At 46.1% G+C, this 24,118-nt stretch overlaps 1 protein-coding gene across 10 annotated transcripts in view; it reads left to right on the top strand.

The window, feature by feature from the left end:
* Positions 1-2,166: 2,166 nt before the first annotated feature.
* UVRAG (UV radiation resistance associated) overlaps positions 2,167-24,118 on the top strand; it is a 61,873-nt gene continuing 39,921 nt past the window's right edge. For 9 of the 10 annotated variants that reach the window (XR_014932244.1, XR_014932246.1, XM_085510148.1 and 6 more), the window contains exons 1-10: positions 2,167-2,415; positions 10,421-10,538; positions 11,719-11,753; positions 12,774-12,935; positions 13,299-13,373; positions 14,689-14,774; positions 20,526-20,631; positions 22,667-22,793; positions 23,134-23,218; positions 23,652-23,739. Coding sequence is in view for 8 of the 10 variants with exons in the window: in XM_085510148.1 (XP_085366274.1) it covers positions 2,167-2,415; positions 10,421-10,538; positions 11,719-11,753; positions 12,774-12,935; positions 13,299-13,373; positions 14,689-14,774; positions 20,526-20,631; positions 22,667-22,793; positions 23,134-23,218; positions 23,652-23,739 (1,131 nt within the window). In the remaining 2 variants the exon portion in view is untranslated. Of the gene's footprint in view, positions 2,416-6,338; positions 6,825-10,420; positions 10,539-11,718; positions 11,754-12,773; positions 12,936-13,298; positions 13,374-14,688; positions 14,775-20,525; positions 20,632-22,666; positions 22,794-23,133; positions 23,219-23,651; positions 23,740-24,118 lie in introns of those variants that run through there. The other variant, XM_015852479.3, reaches the window with a different exon arrangement.

Below are 24,118 nucleotides of genomic sequence, written 5' to 3'. Positions count from 1 at the left end.
AAACCCAACCAACAAAACAAACAAACCCACCCCAAAACCCAACAAAACAAGACCAAATCTCATCCCAGAAACCAAGTTTCGACCTTTGGAAGCGAAGGTGGTCATTTCAAAAGCAACGAGCAATGCAATGAACCAGAGCCAGGAGGTGAATGAAACTGATAGAACAGGTCCCAAATGAGCACGTTTAAACCTCCTGATCTCAACAATTACTCTCCTCATTGGGGACAGCCACGTCCAGAAGTCAAACCCAACTCTGGGCTCACAGGGTTTGAGGTATCAACATTCATCGGGCACCCAGACATGGGATCACCCAACAGGGTGAAAGCTTTGCAAAGAGTCCCCCACCCATTAATCACACAGAATCATGATGGGATGGAGTTTGTCGTCTCTGCTTTTCAATCCTAATAGGTGTTTTGGGATATGGCAGAGCATGAGGAGGGGCTGTAAGGGATGGTTGAGGATGGAAGAGCGTGACTTGTACATAGACGGTCATCGGACTCCAGGAAACATGACTTTCCACTTCATTTATTTGTTATATTGTTTTATTTTTAATGGGTTCACCACTCTAAGTACAACGCTAACGCCAGCGTAGCATGAATATTTCACAACCCCCAATGATAGAGGTGAATGAAGACGCTCTCCAATGGGGAATGTCTTCCTACTGAGGACATCCGCACCAGCACCCGCGGCCAAGCTGGAGGCCACGCGGGGCCACGTGGAGCTGAGGACAGGAGTTTCCAGTGCTTCAGCCCTTGGGCTGGTGGGAACTGGCATTTCCAGTGCTGCAATGTGCTGGGGACAGGCGTTCCCAGTGCTGTTCCCGGTGTGGTGGCAATCCCGGTCTGCTGGTGGAACGATGGGGATGAGTGTTTCAAGCGTGGCCACCTACACCGGGCAAGCGTTCCCAGTGCTGCAGGGCACCATAGGGATTGGTGGTCCCAGTAGGGTGAGGGGACAGGACTGGAGATCCCAGTGCTGTGTGGTACGTGGATGTGGTAGAGGGATGGTGGCTGTGCGGGTGGAGTGGGATCGGGGTGGGTGCTGTGGAGAGGGCTGAATCTGGCTTTGGTGTGTTGGTGTGTTGTGGGATGGGTCGGTGTAATATGAGGTGGGTTGGTGTGCTGTAGGGTGGGGGGCATGGCTGTGGGGTGGGTTGGCATCATGTAGGGTGGGCTGGCACAATGTAGGGTGTCATATAGGGTGGGTTGGTATCATATAGGGTGGGCTGGTATCATATAGGGTCGGTATCATATAGGGTGGGTTGATATCATATAGGGTTGGTATCATATAGGGTCGGTATCATATAGGGTGGGTTGGTATCATATAGGGTGGGTCGGTATCATATGGGGTGGGCTGGTATCATATAGGGTGGGTTGGTATCATATAGGGTTTGTTGGTATCATATAAGGTGTGTTGGTGTCATATAGGGTGGGCTGGTATCATATAGGGTGGGTTGGTATCATATAGGGTGCGTCGGTATCATATTGGCTGGGTTGGTATCATATAGGGTGGGCTGGTATCATATAGGGTCGGTATCATACAGGGTGGGTTGGTACGATATAGGGTTGGTATCATATAGGGTGGGTTGGTATCATACAGGGTGGGTTGGTATGATATAGGGTTGGTATCATATAGGGTGGGCTGGTATCATATAGGGTGGGTCGGTATCATATAGGGTTTGTTGGTATCATATAGGGTGGGTTGATATCATATAGGGTTGGTATCATATAGGATCGGTATCATATAGGGTGGGTTGGTATCATATAGGGTGGGTCGGTATCATATAGGGTGGGTTGTCATCATATAGGGTTGATATCATATAGGGTCGCTATCATATAGGGTCTTTATCATATAGGGTGGGCTGCCCCTCCCCCACCCTCCAGCCAAATATTTCCGTCCCACCACGTGATATAAACATCTCCCTCCACCACGTGACGGAGAGCGAGACACGTCAATCAAAACAGCAGCCCTCCAATCAGAAGCCGCTCCTTCCGGCTCCGTCCCGCCTACCGGAAGTCGGCTCGCCAATCGGCGCCGGGTCCCGTTCCAACTGTTTGACAGAGGCGGCGGAGAGAGGTGCTGATTGACGTGTCCTTTAGCCAATCACATCTCAAAGACCCCCCGTCCTCCCGCCTCGCTGGAGATCTGACCAATGAGAGGGCTCGCATGCCACGAGCTCCCGCCCCTCCTCTCCGTCCCCTCAGCACTGCGGTAATATGGCTCCGTAGGCAGCGGCCCCGCTCGGTGCTGCCGCCGCCATTAACCCTTGGGTACCCGGGGCTGGGGGTGGCCCGGCGGGTTCAGGCGCTGCCCTGCCGTTGTCCTGCCGTGAGGATGAGCTCGGTCGCCGGCCCTGCCGCCATAACTACGGGATCCGCCACTCGGGCCTTGCATGTGGAGCTGCCATCGCAGCAGGTAGGGCGGGCTGGGGGATTGAAGGGGGTCCTGAGGGGTTAAAGGGGGTCCTGAGGGTCTGAAGGGGGTCCTGAGGGACTAAAGGGGGTCCTGAGGGTCTAAAGGGGGTCCTGAGGGACTGAAGGGGGTCCTGAGAGACTGAAGGGGGTCCTGAGGGTCTAAAGGGGGTCCTGAGGGTCTAAAGGGGGTCCTGAGGGTCTAAAGGGGGTCCTGAGGGACTGAAGGGGGTCCTGAGGGACTGAAGGGGGTCCTGAGGGACTGAAGGGGGTCCTGAGGGACTGAAGGGGGTCCTGAGGGACTGAAGGGGGTCCTGAGGGATTGAAGGGGGTCCTGAGGGATTGAAGGGGGTCCTGAGAGACTGAAGGGGGTCCTGAGGGACTGAAGGGGGTCGTAAGGGGTTAAAGGGGGTCCTGAGGGACTGAAGGGGGTCCTGAGGGACTGAAGGGGGTCCTGGGGGACTGAAGGGGGTCCTGAGGGACTGAAGGGGGTCCTGAGGGACTGAAGGGGGTCCTGAGGGATTGAAGGGGCTGTGAGGGAATGAAGGGGCTGTGAGGGAATGAAGGGGTGAGGTTGAGGCTGCACTGAGATGGAAGGGAGGTGTGGAGGTCACTTGAGAGGAAGGGGAGGCACTCTAAGGTGTATGGGGTTCCCTTGAGGTGAGAAGTGGGGTCTCTGAGTTGTATGGGGGTCTATTGATGTCAAAGGGGGAGTCCTGTGGGCTATGGGGCCCCTCGAGATGAAGGGGAGCTTTAGGAGTGAAGGGGGTTTGTCTGAGGTGTGAGGAGCCATTGAGGCGAAGGGGGGTCTCCTGTAAGGGATGGGGGTCCCTTAAGGTGAATGCAGGTCTCCTGTGAGGGTTGGGGTTCCTTTGAGATGAATGGGGGTCTATTGTGAGGGTTGGGGTTCCCTTGAGATGAATGAGGGTCTCCTGTGAAGGATGGGGTTCCTTTGAGGTGAAGGGGGGCCTCCTGTGAGGGATGGGGTTCCCTTAAGGTGAATGGGGATCTCCTGTGTGGGATTGGGTTCCCTTAAGATGAAGGGGGTTCCCTTAAGGTGAATGGGGGTCTCCTATGAGGGATGAGGTTCCCTTAAGGTGAATGGGGGTCTGCTATGTGGGATTGGGTTCCCTTAAGGTGAATGGGGGTCTGCTGTGTGGGATGGGGCTCCCTTAAGGTGAATGGGGTTCCCTTAAGGTGAATGGGAGCCTCATGTGAGGGATGGGGTTCCCTTGAGGTGAATGGGGGCCTCCTGTGAGGGTTGGGGTTCCCTTAAGTTGAATGGGGTTCCCTCGGGGAGAATGAGGGTCTCCTGTGAGGGATGAGGTTCCCTTAAGGTGAATGGGGGTCTGCTATGTGGGATGGGGCTCCCTTGAGGTGAATGGGGGCCTCCTGTGAGGGATGGGGTTCCCTTAAGGTGAAAGGGGTTTCCCTTGAGGTTTATGGGGGTCTCCTGTGAGGGATGGGGCACCCTTAAGGTGAATGGGGGACTCCTATGAAGGCTGGGGTTCCCTTGATGTGATCACTGATGGGCTCTTTGAGTGCTGTGATATTCCTCCACGCAGTGAAACCTTCCCTCCCCATCACATCCTTCTTCCAACCAACTGTTTTTCCTGTTTGCTACCGTTTGGCTCTTGCTTTACTGGGCAGCTTCCACCAGCAGCACGTGATGTGAATGAGTTCAGCTTTGTGCTTCCAGGTGTTAGAATGAAGCAGTGTGTGAGAGGAAGAGAAATAATCAATAGGTGTCAGCTGGAAATGAGGCTGTCGCTGCTCCTTGGGTGAGCACAGAGATGCCACAGGGGCAGAGCAAGCACTGACTTCAGTGTGAGCCTGTTCTCTGTTAATGAAGGTGGGTCTGGATTAATGAAGGTGAGGGTCGGTTTTGGTTTAGATGAGCTTTCCGTGCTGTTGAGGAGATCACATCCAGCCTTTCCTCTCTATTAAACCTTTTCTAAGCTTGTGCAAGAAGCAGGAGAAGCCTGAGCTATTAGTCACCGGGCTTCCTTTGTGAAAGTGAGACTCAAACAGTCTGTTTCTTGTTGTTGTTTTCTCCGGGAGCTTAAAGACTTCGGAGGAACAGAAACTAAGTGGAATGTGTGACAGCTCAGTGCAGCTTTGGCTTGGATGGAACGCAATAGAAGTGCTGTCTCACTCCCAGGTGATCTGACTGCACACATCAACCATCGGCTACTTGAATATCTGCCAGCTGGAAGTTTCAAAGCTCATTTTACTGCTGTGATGATCAGCTGCAAGAAGAGAAGATCATCTGCAACTTACTTCCCAATTATAAGGAGGAAGCCATGTGTGATGCTTACACTGTTCCTAAGGTGTTTTCCTATAATGAGGCTAAAAGCTCTTCCATCTCTAGAAGGAGAGATAGAGTGAAAGCCATAGACAACAGTGTGTCTTTGCATAGCCATGAATGCTGTTAGCCATCCAGGTAACCCAATATCTTTTGCCTTTCAGCTCAGAGATGGCTTTTGTCAGATGGGGGGATGGAGCAGCAATGAGTTCAGCCACAAAGCAGGAGTGTGGGGCAGAGCCAGCACTGAGCAAAGCATTGCAAGGATCTTCTCTGACCTCTTAGCTTCCAGACTGGGGTTGGTAACCATTTGGAGTTGAATGGGTTTTAAGTGTCCCAGCGCTCAGCTTGAGCCCTTGAGACAACCTAGTTGTCTGTAATGGAAAGAGAGTGAATTCAAAGGCTGTGAAGGTCCTTTTCAGGTTGGTACCCTCCCTCCATACATCTTACAGTGAAGAATTGGGCAGCTCTATGAGGACTCTGCCCACTGAGCTACACGGTGGCTGCACATCTCCCAGTTTTCCAGCTAAAAGCATGTGCCAAAAGCATCTTTTATTTGGAAGCAGCTCTATATGGCTATTGTTACATGTTCCACTGAGCAATATGAAAACAAATCTGCCTCTTCAGTGCCTCACTTCCTCTTTCCTACCAAGTGTGCTGGGGGGGAGATAGGAGCAGCGGATGGAAAGTGGTGCCTTTGAGTGCTGCTTTCACTTCCCTTTGGTTTGTGCTGCCTCCTCTCCTATGTCTGTTTAGAGAACTGCTCCATCAGAGCATTAAATGACTGATGCAGTGATGGATGCTGTGGTTCCTCCAGCTGTATGAGACCTCTCCCTTAAGGGGGGAATAGCTGCAGTGCCATAAGTGTAACCCAAAAGGTTGGCTGTTAATGTGATGATGCATTTTTGCTTCCTACAGTGCATTCCCCAAGCAATGCAAGCGTGTTTCCTTCACTAAATGGTCTCTAGATACCTTAGGGAGCCCATTGTGTCTGAAAGCTGTATCATCCAGTAAGATCACAGGCATTAATGTGCTTCAGGTTAGTATTAATCAGCACACATCCCTTGCTTGTATGTAATATGGCACGTGCCTAAAGCCAAGTGGTCCTTGGAGGTCAGAAACCCCTTTTCTTTGGGGTCTCCCTTCTGGACATCACCGGGGTGTCCTCTTCCACCTCTTTGTATGATTCCTTCTTGCATCAAAGCAGCGGTTATGGCTTTGGTTTCTCCTCTTGCAATGGAGTAAATATTGTTCTATACAGGCTCAGTATAAAGACACTGTGGAGGGGTGATATTTCTAGCTGCTGCTTAATAGAGACCTTGTCTCCTTGGTTCTGAGCTCTAAGAAGGTGATGTGGGTTCTCTCTAGGAGGCTATAGAGTGCAAAGGGAACCTTTATTGCTGCTGTTTTACTTAGTTTTAGGGGAGTAGGTTGTGCCATAGGCTGGCAGTTCCCTGTTCAGATAATGAAGGACTATTTCACACTGTGTCTCCATGGGCCGCCTTAAATTCCAAGGCTTTGCTTTACTCATCCTCCTTTGCTTTCTCCCTACATCACTTACAGAAGATTCAGTGTCCTTTGGAGCCCTCGTGGAGCCTCTCAGTGCAGAAACAGGAGGAGCTGTGGCAGAGAATGAATCCCTGGAAGCCTTTATTGAGCTTTAATACATTCAGGTGAAAGCTTCAGAGGTCTCTTTTCCACCCAAAGCCAGTCATTCAAAAGGATGGAGGCAATGCGTGTAACTAAAAGAGAGGAAGAGCCTTCATGCAAGGAACCGTGAGCTAAAATCCATGGTTATGTCTGCAGTCGCCTCTTTAGGAACATGAGAGAATCAGGGCAAAGTGCATTTTTAAGCTGCTGCCAAAAAGCAGCTGTTTGCTCAGCAGTTATTTGCTTACTAACCTGCTGCTGAATCCCACTGTTTGTCCTGAGTCAATGAAGATAAGAAGAGTATGCGGTTATAAGGCCATCCACAAGTGACCTGCTGATGGCTGTGCAGCCTTAACATCTTCAAACACACGCTGTAATGGCATTAAAGCCCAATTCCAGCAATCCCTCGTGGTACGTCCTATGAAATGACCATTAAACGCTTCTTTTTTCCTTTTGAGGTAGGTCTGAAATCACGTGTGATCCTCTTGACCCAGAGCTGTCATAAGACGAGCTGTGGGAAGTCAGCGTTTCATTGTGAAGCTTGTCTGTAAATCATCCTAGCAAGGCTGTAATATCGAGTTGCTGTGATAATTCCTAATGCTCATTAGCTAAATGAAGTCTGTGTTTTACTAGACTTCATAGAACCTGATATCTCTGCCTTTTTACATTGACCAGCCAACAGCTGATTGCTGAGAGCTGCATGACCATCCAGGGACCCAGACTTTGCAAGCTCGGTTCTGTTGAGTCGGAAACAACTGGAATTGCTGCAGTCAAGTTTGTGCTGCGAACTAATCTAATCTAACTAATCTTTGCCCCCTGCTTTAATGCAGAAATAGCTGGAGGGATTTGGCTTTGCATTCTTTCTGAGTGACTGTGGGTCATCGAGTGAGACTGGGTGGAATCGGGCTGTACCAGCTTGTGCAGAGCTCAGACCTGATGCTGACCTGGAAAGAATTAATGGAGTAACCAGAAAGAAAACTGTATGTTGGTGTTAGAAGTTCTTGTGAGTTAAAAGCTAATGGCCGAGTGAGTGGAATGGGTGCTGAGTCTGTAGGCTACACTGAAATACTGGATGTTTGGACGTTGTGTTGAGGGATGTGGTTTAGCGAGAGCTATTGGTGATAGGATGGTTGGACTGGATGGTCTTATAGGTCTTTTCCAACCTTGATAACTCTGTGATTCCTTATGTGGTCCTTATGGGGTCTTATGGGGTCCTATGTGGTCCTTATGGGGTCCTATGTGTTGTTGTGTTGAGGGATATGATTTAACTGGCAAGTATTGGTGATAGTTGGACTGGAAGATCTTCTAGGTCTTTTCCAACCTTGATAACTCTGTGATTCTGTGAGTCCTTATGGGGTCTTTATGGGGTCCTATGTGGTCTTTATGGGGTCCTTATGGGGTCCTATGTGTTGTTGTGTTGAGGGATATGATTTAACTGGGAAGTATTGGTGATAGTTGGACTGGAAGATCTTCTAGGTCTTTTCCAACCTTGATAACTCTGTGATTCTGTGATTCCTTATGGGGTCCTATGTGGTTTTCATGGGGTCCTTATGGGTCCTATGTGGTCTTTATGGGGTCCTTATGGGTTGTTGTATTGAGGGATATGATTTAACTGGCAAGTATTGGTGGCTGCAAACTCAGTATCTTTCACCCATTGACATCATCTAAACTTGGCCATATCTGGAGTTCTTTTTTCAGGGGTCATTTGATTCCTGTAAGAGAACAATAAAGTGGTTAAGACAGAACAAGAGTCAGAACTTTCCGTTCTTGTTTTTTGCTCCCCGTGATGTGACCTTGAGTCAATACTTAAGAAATGCCAGGAATGCTTCAGGCCCTTCCAGGTAGGCACTGCTCTCTGTGTGGTTCAGGGAGACCTTGCTATAAGAAGTAGCTTTGGGATGGCTGCATGTTTCCCTTTGCCTTTCACAGCGTGTTTTAGGCTTTATGGAATGACTGCTCTGGTTGCAGAGCATCTCAGCTTTATGGCTTCCCTTCTTGTGTTGAAGAGCTCTTGGTACCGTTTATAGACACATAAATAACTAAGCTTATCTCTAATGAGAAGTGACAGCCTTCTTCCCTCTCCACCTGAGAGTAAAAGGAAATGAAACTCAGCCTTATTTGCAGCTGTTGTATTTGGGGTATTTGACATTTCTGTGCTTGTTAAGGGGCTGGTACCTGACCACAGGCTGCTTTACCCTTTGCTTGTAGAAGTGCTGGACTGTATGTGGTCCTGCCTATGTCTGGAGCTGCTGGTTTCACTTCAGCATTCAGCTGCTCCTCCCTGCACCAGCACCGTGCTGAGGAACTGGTCTGGTGGAAACAACCCAGCCAAACAGAACAGCTGCAAGGCCTTGGTGCAGAGTTTCAGTGCCTGGTTGGACGGTGTGTTGGGTTTGCTTCTGAGCTGTTGGTCTCATGAATGAAACTTTAGATTATGTTTGGCTGGGTTGAGGTAAATGAGCTCTGGATGCTGCTGCAGAGCTCTGAGGATTCATAGAATGGTTTGGGTTGGAAGAGACCTCAAGGATCATGAAGCTCCAAACCTCCTGCTATAGACGGGCCCACCAACCTCCACATTTAATACCAGCCCAGGCTGCCCAGGGCCCCATCCAACCTGGCCTTGAACACCTCCAGGGATGGACTGGGCAACCACAGCCTCTCTGGGCAGCTGTTCCAGCACCTGAACACTCTCATAGTAAAGAACTTCCCCCAATGTCCAACCTCAGTCTGCTCTCCTTCAACTTGAAACCATTTCCCCATGTCCTGCTGTTATCTGCCCTTTCAAAGAGCTGCCCCCCCTCCTGTTTGTAGTCTCCCTTTAGGTCCTGGAAGGCTGCAGTGAGGTCACCCTGCAACCTTCTTTTCTCCAGGCTGAACAAGGAGATCAATTCCTGACTTTGATGGGTGCAAACAAGTCGCCAAACACAAGGATAAGAACTTGGATGTGCTCATAAAGATGCAAGTGCAGGTCATGATGCTCCAGAGCTTTATACAAAACCTCAGCTTGTAAAATAGAAAGAGGAAAAACTTGTTTGACTTTGCCTGAGGGTGAATTCATGGTAAGGTATCACTTCAACCTGTCACGCAATTAGCTTGTAATCCGAAAAGGAACTGGAGAAAGTTGCCCTTCTTGCCTTTATCCAACCTCAGTCTGCCCTCCTTCAACTTGAAACCATTTCCCCTTGTCTTAATGTTATCTCCCCTTGTAAAGAGCTGACTCCCCTCCTGTTTCTAGGCTCTCTTTAGGTACTGAGGTCACTACACATTCCTCTAGGATTAAGTGAGAACTTTAAAGCAGTGTTATGATTCCAAACCCAGTGATGCTCATTTGGCTCCTATTAAAAACCTTTTAGGACTAACTGCATCCAGGCAAGCTTTGAGTGGGCCGAAAAGGATGGCAGCTGTTCATTGACATCCCTAGGGAAGGGGAGGCAAGACAGTGGGGTGAGGGTTTTGTAATATGGTGCTGTAAGCAAAACCAAGCAGTAACTTCAGAAACAAACCTGCCTTAAGTAGTTAATGATAACCTAGGAAGGATAATTTCCCCTGAATTGCTGGATATGTATTTCTGTTGTGTTTTGCTTTTTATTTAAGGGGTTGCTGTGACTGCAGGGAGCCTCGTTCAGCCCATTACGATGGCAGTGGTTTGTTGGAGATCCCCATGTCTACTATTTCTCCTTGTGTGTGCTTCAGGCTGGGCCCTGTGATGATGATGCAGAACATGTGGGTGATGTGCTACTGTTCTGTGCCAACACTGTCGTGTATTGAAGTGATAGTTGGAGTGATTTACATGTGTGGAGTTGAAGTTACATACAGGACATGAGGAAGAATAGCTTGTTCTGTGCATCACTGTTGCTTCATCTGAGCTCATGCAGCTCATCCAGGCAGCTCATGATGACTTAACCAAATGCTCATTTTCAGCCACAATAGTTCATTCTCTGGTGGTTTTTGGACAACAGGGCTTTGAAAACCCATGTAGATACTTCCATAATAAGCAAAGCTTCATCTCAATGTAAGTTCCTTAAACTATTTGTGTTTGTCTTGTGTTTTTTAGCGCCGGCTTCGTCACCTTCGGAACATTGCTGCGCGGAACATCATCAACAAGAATGGGTATCGCCTCCTGGACACGTACTTCACTCTGCACCTGTGTGATAACACCAGGATATACAAAGGTACACCAGCTTTCCTATCACCTTTTCCACTAAGGGCTCTTTTAGGACACTGACTTGATATTCTTTCTTGCCTCAACAACCTGCTGCCACTGTTTGAATCATTTATACAAACAGCAGAAGAGCATCCTTTAGTTTCCTGACCTTCCTAAAAGGAAGCAGGCAAGGAAGCGAAGCAAATAAACAGCACCTTTGGTAGAGTCTCTTAAATAAACCTGGGTTTGTTGCTGTCCTTTCTCCCAGCCAATTACTTCAAGTGATGTAGAAACTTAGAAGCTTCAGCTTCCCTGTGAAATTCAGAACATCAGTTATTTTATTGAGCGTAAGCCAGTGCTCGATTCCATTGATGCTTTCCCAAGTTCTGCTTTCGACACCTCTGGATGTTAGAACTCATTTCTAATGCTTTGCTTTCCATTGCAAACAATAGCTCCTCATTACGGGGAGGAGATTTTTATCTTCTCTTTCTTATCAACAGTTGGAGCTTTAAAAGTGAATTTAGTTACACCCAGGCTTTATTTTCAGCTTTTTTGAGGTCTGCCTGAAGGGTGTCTAACTTGAACCTGCTGTATGGGCTTCTGTGATGGTTGTTTGAACCTGGAATGGGAATATTCCGGGTTGTCAGAAGATTTTTCCCTTCATTTTAGTAAACTGAGGGGTTTTCTATGAAGTCTGTGCTCTGTCTGCTTAAAGACTTCATGCTCTTCTTTTGGCTGGGGGAGCTGAGGTCTGTGTGTCCATTGAAGTCCAGAGTTGTTGGCACCTCTGAGTTTCTCTTCTAAGCACCTGGGAGAGGCCTCCCTTGCTCTTCAGGGAAGTATTACAATCATTTTATCCCTCCTGCCCTCCTCCAGGATGATGTTAAATAACAAGTGGGAAGTGGCAACCACATCCTGTCACTTACCGGCCCACATTCTTTTCCCAGAAACTAAAGGCACAGGAACATCTTGGGTTTAAAATGAAATGTTCATAATGACTTCTAATAATTCAATGAGTTCTCTTGCTTAATAGAGTTGGCTGCACTTTGAGGTTGTCCTTAGCAATCTGTTCCCAACCAACTAGACCCCATTAGCATTTGTATTTCAAGAGTGTGACTTGTTTTGGCTTTTTGTTTCAAATATTTAAGCTTTTTATTAGTGTTTAAGCTAATCTTAAAGTGTCTTCCTCTCATTTTTTTTCCCCTTAGAATTTTATAAGAGCGAAGTGATCAAGAATTCACTGGTAAGTTGTTACCATATAAAGGAAACCCTTCTCCTTTGACATTATGCGTTTGCCACAGGAGATAAATCCCTCAGCTTCACCCTGTGACTCTTAAATATGGATTTAAACCCTTCACCCCTTTTAGGAGCATCACATTCTCCTCCTCCTTCTCAGATTCTGTTCACAACAGTTGGAACAGTGAGTTCAGAACAGCTGTGGAACAAAGATCAGTTGGTACCTCTGAGCATGGGACTGAACCCTCCCAGGGTCACCACGTGTTGGTTTGTAAATTCAGATCTGTAAAAGAACCAGAACTGAAGAGTTTGTTACTACTGAGATGGGTAGTAATAGGATACATGCATGTGAGCTGGATGTTGCAAGTGTTGGGCGAGGCAGTTTGGAAACCTGCTCAACAGACTTGTTCACGTCCACATCTGGAGGTGGAACCGCCATCACTTGCAGCGCTCTGAGCTCTAAGTGCTTTGAAGAACTGGCTGTTACCACCAGTAGTGTTGGATTGACTTGGTTTGGTTGTAGCATGGGCCAGTTGCTTAAGATCCTTTAAACCCTTAGTTGGAGTGTTATCAGAGGTGAACCAGTTCTTGGAGCGCTTTGTGAAGCGGGGCTCTCGTTTGAGGGCTGCCATCAGCATCAGTCGAGGAGGAGGAGAATGTGAATAAACCTGTAAATAAGTTGTAGTTGTACCAACTTAATTATCAGGGAATAGATCAGAGCTTCAGTTCAGGTTTTGCAATGAAAGCTGTTCTTTGGTTTTCAGAAGCGAAGTTGTAAAGCGGATGCAGTGTTGTTTTCCACATTATAAGTTCTTGATTAACTCAGTTAATGAAGTAATTGTACAGAGGCTTTAATAGCTCTTGAGAGTCTTTAATAGCTCTTTAATAGCTGAAACGGCTGCCATTCATGATGAAATGCCTTTGTGTTAAAACCCTTGTTTGACATAAAGTGCTGCATTCTGGTATCATGCTTTGAGGTCAGGACTGTCAGCTTCTGTTCTTCTCATCCCCCTTTGAATACCAACAGAATCCAACCTGGAGGAGTTTGGACTTCGGAATAATGCCCGATCGTCTCGATACGTCTGTCTCGTGTTTCGTTGTGAGGATCTGGGGTGGCAAGAAGGAGCATTTCCAGCTTCTGATCGAATGGAAGGTCAATCTGGATGGATTAAAGTACTTGGGACAGCAGGTAATGCAAGAAAGAGGTTTTCCTCTACTTCTGGTTTAAAGAATTGTAACAGCTAGATGAGCTCATACGGGTTATTAATGTGTGTTGGTCTTGGTAGCAGCTGCCAGCTCCTTCCAACAGGAAAGAAGCTCTTGCCACTCTTTCTCATTCCAATGTATGTGGCTGAATGTACTCAGCAACAGATCTGAAAGCTGTGAAACAAAAGCTTTTCTGTGGTTAAATTCAGTTTGCTTTTGGGTTTCTTCTGCTTCTGAACTTATAGGTGCTGAAAAACTGCATTTCATCCTCAGATAGAGTGATTTATGCTCAACTGCAGTGTAAAGCCATAGGAATTTAACCTGAAAACCATTTGTTTTCTTACAGATACATGCAAGAAACCCAAACGAGATAATTTTTGGTCTCAATGATGGTTATTATGGAGCTTCGTATGAACAGAAGGTGAGGATATCGTTGACTTGTTTAATTGGCATTAACTCTTCCTGTAACTTTCAGAAGCTGTGTGTGTACCTGAGGAATATTCCCGTTCTTAACATCTGATCTCTAGTTTTAATGCTGGGTATCCTGAATAGGAAACAGCCTCACTTTGGTGGGTATATTAGCTCTACCTAAAACCTTTAGGAGTGGATTCTTGTCAATTATGTGTCTGTGTTCCTATAGAATCTGCATATGATGCCTTTCCTCAACTTTGTTTCACAACATGTTCTAGATTTACAGCTGAGCGTGACTCGATCCATTAGATACATGTTCCCATCTCCTCTCTTACCATCTCCTTTGTGATAAAAGAGGTGGGAGCCTGGAATCTACTGCAGCAGAACGATCTGAAATAGGACAGGAACATAAAGTGCTGCCACCATTATTTTTCTCTCTCCATAGAGTTGTACCTCCAACTTCTGCTTTTGTTCAAGGCTTTGCTTGGTTATTTTGATAGTGTTGTAGTGATTTAAAACCATCTTTCTCCTCTGTTTCCCTCCCTGGCTTTCAGATTTTCTTCCAGCCCTCAAATGCTTTTTGCTCCCAACCCATAACACTCGTTCTTTGTTCTTTCAGTCATATCAAATGCATTTAGGGAAGCAGGGATGGCTTCCACTCAATGACCAACTGGCTGTTGATTCCTTAAGGAAGTAACAGTAGAGCTGGTCGATACAGCTCTATGTAACTCAAAGCGTTTAGCAGGATTAGGATGGACAGAAGAGTGAGTTACATTCTTCAGGGTTTACTGAGCTGCAGCTCTGTTCGACAATCAACTATTAAGACCTTTGTAAAGCTCTTTCTTTAGAGTATATAGTCTGTATCAGCACAGGTAGAAACCCTGCATCTCCTTTTTTCTTTCCCCTTAAAGCAACTCAGAAATAAAGCCTTTGTGTCTTTACATTTGGCAGAAAGGGATGTGTGCTGTGTGGCCTGTGGCTCTTACAGCCTTGTAGGTGTTGGCACATAACTCTGCATTTCAACACCTTCTATATGGGAACAGCCTGTTGAGGCAGGTAAGGAATATCCATATAGGGCTTCTTGCAGTTGTATCCGGGTACACTGATATTACCTTCTATTCTAGCCTATTTTCTGTACTGAAATGGATATTGCTACTTGTTTTTCCTGCAGTCTTTCAAGTTTCTGGCCAGAGCGTGTCAAACCTGTATGAAGATGCATTTAAAACACATTAAATTCGGGGTTATTTGTTAGATACAAGTGCATGCTTACAGTCCAGATGGGAATATTTTGCATTTCTAACTTAATGTCCTTTCTTTGCCTTAAGGATCACTCAGGTACCCTGAAGAACAGCCTTCTCCAGGTGGATCAGAACTGCGTTCGTAACTCGTACGATGTCTTCTCTTTGCTTAGGTAAGGATGTTGAAAATACCCTTATCAAACCATTTTAGCTTTCTCAGTGCACATAGAAAGAGCCTTTCTAAATACTAAATCCATCTTCTGTGCTTGAAGGGGTTATCAGGGTAGGATGGATGGCAAGGAGATGAGCCTTGATGCATCTTTCTTGCTGTCTTTGCTACTAATGGTGGATACTTAAACACACAGACATAGAGCTGCCTTGTAGGCTTTGATATGAACCTTCTTTGTTCTAAGTTTCTATGGAAAGCCCTTTGTTTTCCTCAACAAAATGAAAGCTGTTTTAAATGATAATAACCATGGGGAAGTATAATAGAGGCTTCGTTAAACTCTACAGTTGGATTTGAAGGGTGAGCTGCATTTAAAAGGCATCTCACAAGGCAGCTTGTGAACTTTGCTTCTGTAGCAATAACAGCAATAAGATTCTTTAGGAGTAAATGCCGAGTGTGCTTTCAGAAGTGATGGAAACAATTGGGTTTTATGCCTTAGAAGCTGCGTCTTTTGTCAGTGTTGGCAGTAGGTGTCACTGTTGTCTGCCTTAAATCTGAAGTGAATGTAGGCAAAGTGAGCTCCGGGTTGTTGTTCCTTTATAAGCTCTCCTGAAGTTTCAATGTGCTGTTGCTTGATTCTCTGTAACACTGAAACTAAAGGTTACCTATAAAACTTCTATCTTCTGTATCGAACCACCAGAGGGTTTGTTCGGAAGTCCTGGTGATGTCCAGGCACAGAAAGCTCTTATACTACCTGTTGTTTAACCATGGTTTAACAGAAGAAAACATGTTCTGGTCATGGCGTTTTTTTCCTTTCCCCCTTATTTGCTTGTGAATCACAATCCAGAGAAAGAAACAGTTGGTCCTGGACTTGATGGCCACCAACGCTGCTGCTAATATCTATCAGTGGATTCTACATACTTCAGCAGGGAGCACGTATTGCATTGCAGAAGTTGAACTTCTCAACTGGTGGCTTTTCCTGTGTGCTACTTTTACCTCCTTTCCTCCCAGGTGGGAAAATCCTTTGGGAACTGAGGTGAAGCTCCCTATGCAGCCCTGGATCCTCCCTCTTACCTTGTGCTTTAAGTCAGGTTTTCTTACAGATACTCTTTCTCTGCTTACCCCCGACACCTCACTCAAAAGACTGAATTTATTCCTTTCTAATCACCTCCAAACAGTCTGTGTTTGGCAGCTGTGCTTTTTCTCCTGCCAGCCAGTCTGCTTTGCCACTTCCTCCAGGAATCCAGGTCTGAGCAACCAGCCTGTAAACTCTTCTAAGATGGTTTTTGTGAGCTCACATTCCTCTTAGAACCATAAGAGAGGTGCAGGCATGAGCTGGGATGTGATTCATCTGATAGGACGTGTGCTTCAAGAGGAAATGAATTGCTGCCTGCTTCTGTCCATTCTCTATAAAGAGAACAGGGAAGTGTCTACTATTAAAGGTTTGCATCTGCTCCCATAAATCCCGCATTTTTGAGGCCTTTTCCTCATTATATGCTGTATTTGTCTGTAGTAAAACCTCACAGCTTGCACACGTGGCTTCCCAATGTTGCTTTTTGTTTCGCCAGCTTGTGAATACGGAGAACAGGTTGTAATTCCTCAAAGAAGGAAGCAGGTCCTGGTGATGCTGCTGTCTGTGCTGCAGTTATTCTGATGGTACCAGGTATGCAGCATAAAGGTTGTTATGTGGTTCAGCTCTCATATCCCACTCAGTATTGCTGCCTCTATCTGAGGTCCTATTGTGGATGTGTCTCTCTAATGGAACTCAACATGCTCAGTACTGGTAGCAATAGATTGAGATTTGCTGTTCACTCAGCTATTTTTGTCCTTTCTTTCAAATCTGAAGAATAGGTTTTTCCATATTAAGTGGTATTGGGAAGGTGGGATATGGAAAGGACTTAGCCCTGTATGTTAAAATCTCTCCTTCAGTTCCTAAATACAAAGAAGCAATGTCTTATGCCCTGCAATTATTCTTGCACATCACTTCACTTAAAGCTATTGGGCTTCTGATACAGCGTTTGGGCCTCTTAATACATGCTGGCATGAAATCTTATTGAGTTAGTACGGTATCAGACCTGGAGGTGTGAGTTTAAGAGAATATGGATAACTCCTGTAATAGCATCTAACCTTGATGTTGATTTAAATCAAGCTTCTAGGTGTTAAACGGCTTCTGCTGCTCCTATGACACGGTCTGACCCAGCAGATCAAACCTGGGGAGCTACAGCAACTCCAGAGAGCACGTGAGCTTTCATTAAACACAACATCTTCTCCCAGTTCTGCTGATAAGAGAATGAATTTGGCTGCAGTGTCCTGAGCAGCTAAACTTGGTTATTCAAAGCAGGTCATAACGCCACGTGAGCTGCTCTGCTGTTTTTCATGTTGCTCTGGTTCACTGAGCTTAAATGGCCAAAGGTGGGTAGTGACAAGGCACTGCTCGGAGGGGGCCCAAAGCTCAGCTTCTCAACTATTGCTTCCTAACTTAGATGCAGGGAAACTTTCTTTTCCCCCTTCTCTCTTCTTAGAGAAGGATCCCAATTCATAGCTGTGACCGAAGCCTTCTTAAATGTTTTTCTGCGATGGCCAGACTTGATGTTTTTTAAGTGGGGAAGATTTCCCACTTGGCTCTCTATACTGTATAGCCAAGACAAAGCAGGCATCCCCTTGGCTTTGGACGTGAGCACCCAAGTGGCTTAAAGCCAGCACAAATAAATACGAGCTGTAAGCAGACCTCTGGGGTGCTGGTATATACTGCAATGAGAGATGAAATGGATGAGCCTATCAACTGTGATCTCCTTTCAGCTTAAAGCTCACGTGGGTCAGAGTTGTGGGCACATGAGACTCGAGGCATTTCTTTCTCTTGAGAAGTAGTTTAGTGTGTGACTGCTGTCATTAATTGATGTATTTATGGCTTTGAGTTCCATACATGAAAAATCCACACTAATAGAAGCAAATAGATACTTGGAGTGTACGGTAGAGCTACAGATTGCATATCAAATGCTGAGTAAAGCTGAGGCTTTTCATTAATGTAAACATAAACATGTGTTAGCTTAATAGGCAGAGCCATCAGTGGACTCTAGCTTTGTATTTTAAAGCCAGTTGCTATGTAAAGCAGTAAATCAGCAGAGCAATTAACAACCAAAGAGGGATATGTCACTTGGAGGATACAGCCTTTCAGTACCTAAAGGGAGCCTACAAACAGGAGGGGAGTCAGCTCTGTGAAAGGGCAGATAACAGCAGGACAAGGGGAAATGGTTTGGAGATGAAGGAGGGCAGATTGAGGTTGGATGTCAGGGGGAAGTTCTTTACTATGAGAGTGGTGAGGTGCTGGAGCAGCTGCCCAGAGAGGTTGTGGATGCCCCGTCCATCCCTGGAGGTGTTTAAGGCCAGGTTGGATGGGGCCCTGAGCACCCGATGGAGCTGTGGGTGTCCCATTGCACTGCAGGGAGTGGGACCAGTTGGCCTTTAATGGTTCTTTCCAACTCAAACCACTCTGTGCACGCCCCAATTAGCCCAGATTTCATCAGTTCAGGAGCCAGCAAACAACGAGGGAGGACAGATGTTGAATTGTTGCCTGCGGGTCCTTCCTAAAGCAATGGTGTAGCTGCAGTTTTGTTGCCTTTGAATTACAGTACGTGGCTGGTATTTCTGCATCTAATCCACTTTAGTCCTAGGGAAGAGAGAGTACTTTGTCTCATCTGCAGAGTCTCCGAAGGCAACGTGGTATGAGAATGGAAGGAGAACAACAGCTTCATACATTCCCTCTTCCAAACGATATCAGGGCGGCCTCCCCAGTGGATAGCCCGTCTTAATGTCTGCTTTCATCTCAGTGCTTTCCCAGTGTGTGCGACTCACCTGATCTCTGCAGTCACACAGCAGCTCTCAGGGCCCCAAGCAACAGCAGTAAATCTCTCACAGTTCCTGTTTCTCTGCTGCTGGCTGACCATGGCTGCGAGCTGCTGCAGGGACACCGCAATGACGACGCTGTTGGCTAAGATCCCTCTTTAAGAAGACTTGAGTTTCTGCTCTAACTGTCTTGGCTTCCCTGACCATCGATGGGAATTTGATGGCAGGCCAGCAGCCTCTCAGAGCTCTGAATTAGCTCTTAAAGTGCTGCGTAAGTGCTAATTTTAATAATAAATAATAATAAAACCCACTTAAACGATGGAGGAAGAATCCTACCTTGGCTGATACCGCGTAGATTATTGCCATCAGTTGGCTTGTAGTTGTCAATTACTAAACCCATTTGGATCGCACTCAAGGCACGCACTGTGCTAACTTTAGGCTCTAGCTTTGGCCATGCGTGCGGATGAGAAATGGAAACAGCATGTGGTCTATTAGCATCGAAATCCATCTCCATTAATTATATCTCAATTTTAATCCACATTTACGGCCTGCATTTGGCGTCGGTGCGTTGACTCCACTGAGGTCTGTTGTGCACTTGGAAACGATGGGCAGAGTCCGTGCTGGTGTTCTTATGGCTTAGTTTGCATTCATGCAGTTGGATGAACACAGGTTTCCATGTAGGCTCAATAGGGGCTTTTCTAGCTGGGGAGAGGTGAGTTCTGCCTATTGCTGCCTTAGTGACATGAAGTCCTTGTGGTTTTAATCTCAGAGGGTCCAGCTGCAGGTGTGATTGTGACCTTATTGTCACTGCTCTGGAGCTCTTGGGACGACTGATGCAAGAATGAAGGCTTGCTGATATTGATTGCTGATATTGCTTGACTCAGTGCAAGTGGCAGCATTTGACACTGAGGGGACCAGGTTGAACTGTAGGAACCCTTTATCTCGCAAGGAAAGGCAAAATGATCTTTGGCTTAAAACCAAATCCATTCTGTATTGAAACCAGACGATGGCTGAAGTGTTTTGTGCTGCAGTCTCTAGGTTGAGGATATGCTTTTAGACAGGGATTCAGTATCCTATAGCACGTGCTGGTTTAAGAGTCAGCCTTTGGTAGCTGTTTGTTCCTCATGCTTAGGTATGGGTAGGGCTTAAGGCTGTTATAAAACATGCAGGTTATTCAGCTGGGCATCGATGTGGCAAACAAATCTCTTGACAGTCTATCAGCTTTGTGAATGCTCCTCTGATGGGTAAACCTGGACATCTTGGTTTCACTGCATTGAAGCTGTTAGCCTGAAGCTTTATATAGCTGTGCCTCAATTGCTCCTAAATCTGGAAGGTATTAGAGACTGTAAAAGGAAGGAGCTGAGCAGTCTCTTCTGTATGCTGTCGTGCTTTGGTCCTTGGCTCACAGCAAACGTGTAATGATCCTTTAGTAAAATTCAGTGTTCCCATTAAGGGACAGAGCTCTTTGAGTTTGGCTGAGCAGTGGTGGTCATTAGAGCATGTGTTGGAACAGCCTGGCAAAGCGTTTGCTTAATGCATTGGGTAACTGCCCAGTGCTTTACTGTTCTGAGCAGACCGTAGGTAAGTAAACCCTTACTCCAGCAGCACGAATAATATCTTAACAAAAGGAGGAGTTAATTGCAGAGCCCTGATTGGGAAGAGTGCACCTGGGCTTGTATAGCATGCTCCATATATTCAGACTGATTCTCACTTCCTCCAATAAACGTGCTAATTTCCTCCCTGTACTCATTAGTTATAGGTTGCTAATGACTCCTAAATCTGCCTTTTGCCATTGCTTTCCTCTGTGTTTCCTTCCACAGGAGGTGGCAATCTGAGTTCCTCTTGCCTTGGACCATTCACCATCAGGAGCTGTGAGGAACCTCTAACGCAGCTGTGATTTCTCTTCTCTTTGCAGGCTTCACAGAGCACAGTGTGCAATTAAACAGACTCAGGTAACTGTTCAGAAAATAGGAAGGGAGATTGAAGAAAAGCTGAGGTGCACATCTACCAGCAACGAACTGGTAAGTTTGGTTACTGGGGTGAAAAACTTCCTCCTAAATCCAACCTAAACCTCCCCTGTCTCACTTTAAAACCATTCCCCCTTGTCCTATCACATATATAAGAAGTTTATCAAGAAAACTAAACTTTATTTCAGTAACTCTTGATGGATTCTTGTGATGGATTTAGAATGAGGTGAGTCTTCCCTTTGGTTGAATGGCATTCATGCAGAAGCTGCTGCTTAAGTGACACTTCAATTTTAAGCAGGAGTTGTATTGTCAGAGCAGTGACTCTCTGCAGAACAGAATAGCTCACTGTGCCATCATAGAATCATAGAAACACAAGGTTGGAAAGGACCTATAAGATCATCTAGTCCAACCGATTCATTTAGAAGTTCATGCTGTGGTGCTCAAGTGGTTTGTATCTGGTGCCTTGCGTAAGAGGAAAAGGCAACTTCTTTGACATAAGCTTTAGAAGATGGATTTTGGTTTGTGAATACTCCATTTCTAAGGTGCCAAACTGTGGTGAGGGCTTGACAAAGTAGGAAGATAGGGAGAAACAACTGATTGCAGCCTTGCATTGTAGACAGCTTCAACTCCCTTAGGAGCAATATAACTCCAACCTGTAGCTTATTGACCTTCTGCTGGCTGTTAAAAGGCTTTTAATCATCTTTATCATCTTTGTTTTGTCAGTTATAAATCTCCTTGTCCCTCCTTCCAAAAGCTTTTCCTATATATATATGCAATCAGAACTATATGAAGAGCATTAAAACCAAAGATGACCACAATGGTGCACGTGATGCAGCTTCTTAGTAAAATGATCTATAATACAAGGAAATAATTACCCACTTTTGCTTCATTTAACAGTCAAAGCCCTTCCTGGGATTCCATTCCTCTGTAGAAATGCGTGAACTATGGTTTCATTCCTTCTTACTGAGTCACTCTTCCTGCTGGAGCCTCGAACCCAGAGGCTGAGCATGTTTAACTGAGGCAAACAAGAAGAGGGAAGAGCTCAGCAAAGTGCTGCCTCTTTCTTACACAGTGTTAAGTATCATTGTCTCCATTAGCTGCTTGGAAGAGGTGAAAGCTGGCTGAGTCATATGCTATGGCAGTGCCTGGTGGTACATGGCCAGGGCTCCCCTTGGGTTAGGAATTCTGTCCAGGCTGTGGTGGGACTGCAGGCTTGCTTTAACATTTTGAGCCTATCCTCAGTTATAGGATCATAGGATGGTTTGGACGTTGAATACCAGCCCAGGCTGCCCAGGCCCCCATCCAACCTGGCCTTGAACACCTCCAGGGATGGATGGGGCATCCACAGACTCTCTGGGCAGCTGTTCCAGCACCTCACCACTCTCATAGTAAATAACTTCCCCCAATATCCAACCTCAATCTTCCCTCTTTCAACTTGAAACCATTTCCCCTTGTCCTGTTGTTATCTCCCCTTTCACAGAGCTGACCCCCCTCCTGTTTGTAGTCTCCCTTTAGGTACTGAAAGGCTGCAAACTCAGCCCCACTGTCTTTCTCCTGTTAACATCATCTAAACTTGGCCATATCTGCATTTTAGTGCGAGTCTGACATTTCCAGCCTTTTTCCAGCATCCTGCCTGGCTTTAGCATAGTCTCCTCATTACTCACCTTCCTCCTGTGACCAAACCCTTTGCCAGGGAATTCTTGCTGTGATCTCAGTGCTTTGCTGTTAACTTCCATGTCTCTGTCCTGGGGGACTTTCCTGCTGCCTCTCCTTCACCTTCTGATTTCTGCTCTGGGTCAGGTTGTATCACTGAGCACAGGAGAGGAGATGGATCCTGCGGGACAAGCAACACTCCAGAGCACAGCTGAGTTTTTCTCCTTCCAAAGCAGTAAAATCTATTATGTAATCTATTATGTGTGGTTATTTATGTCTTACCTTCTTCTCTGTTATGTACTGGTCTTGTTTCCTGTTTCTTCCTATCACCTCTTTGATGGATTTGCCCACATGGGGGAAAAACTGACAAACAAATAGACTGCTTTTACTACTTATTCACCTATTTTATTCACCTATTTTCTTCTTCTTCCACTAGAAAAAGGAGAGTGAATGTTTACAGCTGAAGATCCTGGTGCTACGTAATGAACTGGAGAGGCAGAGGAAGGCCCTTGGTCAAGAAGTCGCTTTGTTACATAAGGAAAAGAATACTTTACATGACAAAGGTGAGCATACAGGTGTTACTGCTTCTGCTGAGAACGGGTCTCAAAAGAGAATCATAGAATCACAAGGTTGGAAAGGACCTATAAGATCATCCAGTCCAACCGTCCTCCCTTTACCATACCTACAGAATGAGGTTTTATAGGCTGCCCTTGGCTGGTGAACATTGTATAGGGCATGAAGAGTGACAGTAATTGCCCACTTTAACAGCATGACACAGAAAATGGGCACCTGGGAATAAATGGGAGGGTTAGTGCCAACACTTGGGTGTTTTAAGAGTAGATACTGAATAGCTGAGAGAATCTTTGGTACTACTTTTGTTTCCTGATTCCTCTTATCGTTTAGGAAATGCATTTGAGGCTGAGTACCAGAAGCATCAAGAGCGCAATGAATCCCTGCATGAATTAAGGAAAGAATGCACTGCAAAGAGGTAAAAGAACCTGTGGGGTTTTTCCTCCCCTCCCACTCATCTGCAATTGGGGGGAGAAAGTGCAGGTTGTAGAATAAGGCATCAAAAGGGACATTTGTGGTGCAATCGTCTTCCTGCTGTCACTCTGATGCTTCTTTGAAGAGATGCTGCAGTTCCTAGAAAGCAAATAATGAACAATACCAAGCGTAGAGAAGATGCTCTGTTGGGCTATAGGACTTCCCTGCTTTGTAGCAGTTAATTGTCATGGTCAGAACTCTCTATGATAAGAGAGACAGCTGATAATGGAACACTGGTGTTGCCTCCTGTCTTGACGCAGGTATTTTGCTGAGGGAAGAGGGGTGATACTTGGGAAGATGTGGGAAGGGTGGTGGGTGCTGAGATCTATTCAAAGCTTTCGAAGGAGCTAATGATTTCGGGTTCTTTTTCCCCAAAGAGAACTGTTTCTGAAGACCAACGCCCAGCAGACTATGCGATGCAAGCAGTTGCTCTCGGAGCTCTCCTACATTTACCCTATCGACCTGGTATGTTCTGAGTGTTCTAAACTCTGTGCTTGATGTAAGAAACAGGAAGCTCATGTCACACCTGGAGCAAACCAAACCTCTCTTTCCTTCAGGATGAAGCTTCCCCTTTGCTCACGTTGCTTTTTTTACAGCTTTCTCTTGGATTTGGTCCTCAGGCTGTAAACCTCACACAGAGAGGACTTATGCCAGCATCTCTCAAATCATCTACGCTCTAAAGAGTAGAATGTAACTATAACTTAATGGATACTTGCCACTTCCTATAGAATTGTGTAAAGCAACCCTGGCAGTTGGCTGCCTTCACTCTAATGGGGCTCACAAAACCAGATGTCAAAATACAGAGCTCCTAAACCTTTCCCTGCACTGAATTAAGATAAAGCTC

The sequence above is a fragment of the Coturnix japonica genome, chromosome 1 (assembly GCF_054131305.1).
Source record: "Coturnix japonica strain WE chromosome 1, WE-NBRP24, whole genome shotgun sequence".
Taxonomy (NCBI): Eukaryota; Metazoa; Chordata; class Aves; order Galliformes; family Phasianidae; genus Coturnix; species Coturnix japonica.
This window is presented reverse-complemented; position numbering and strand designations above follow the sequence as displayed.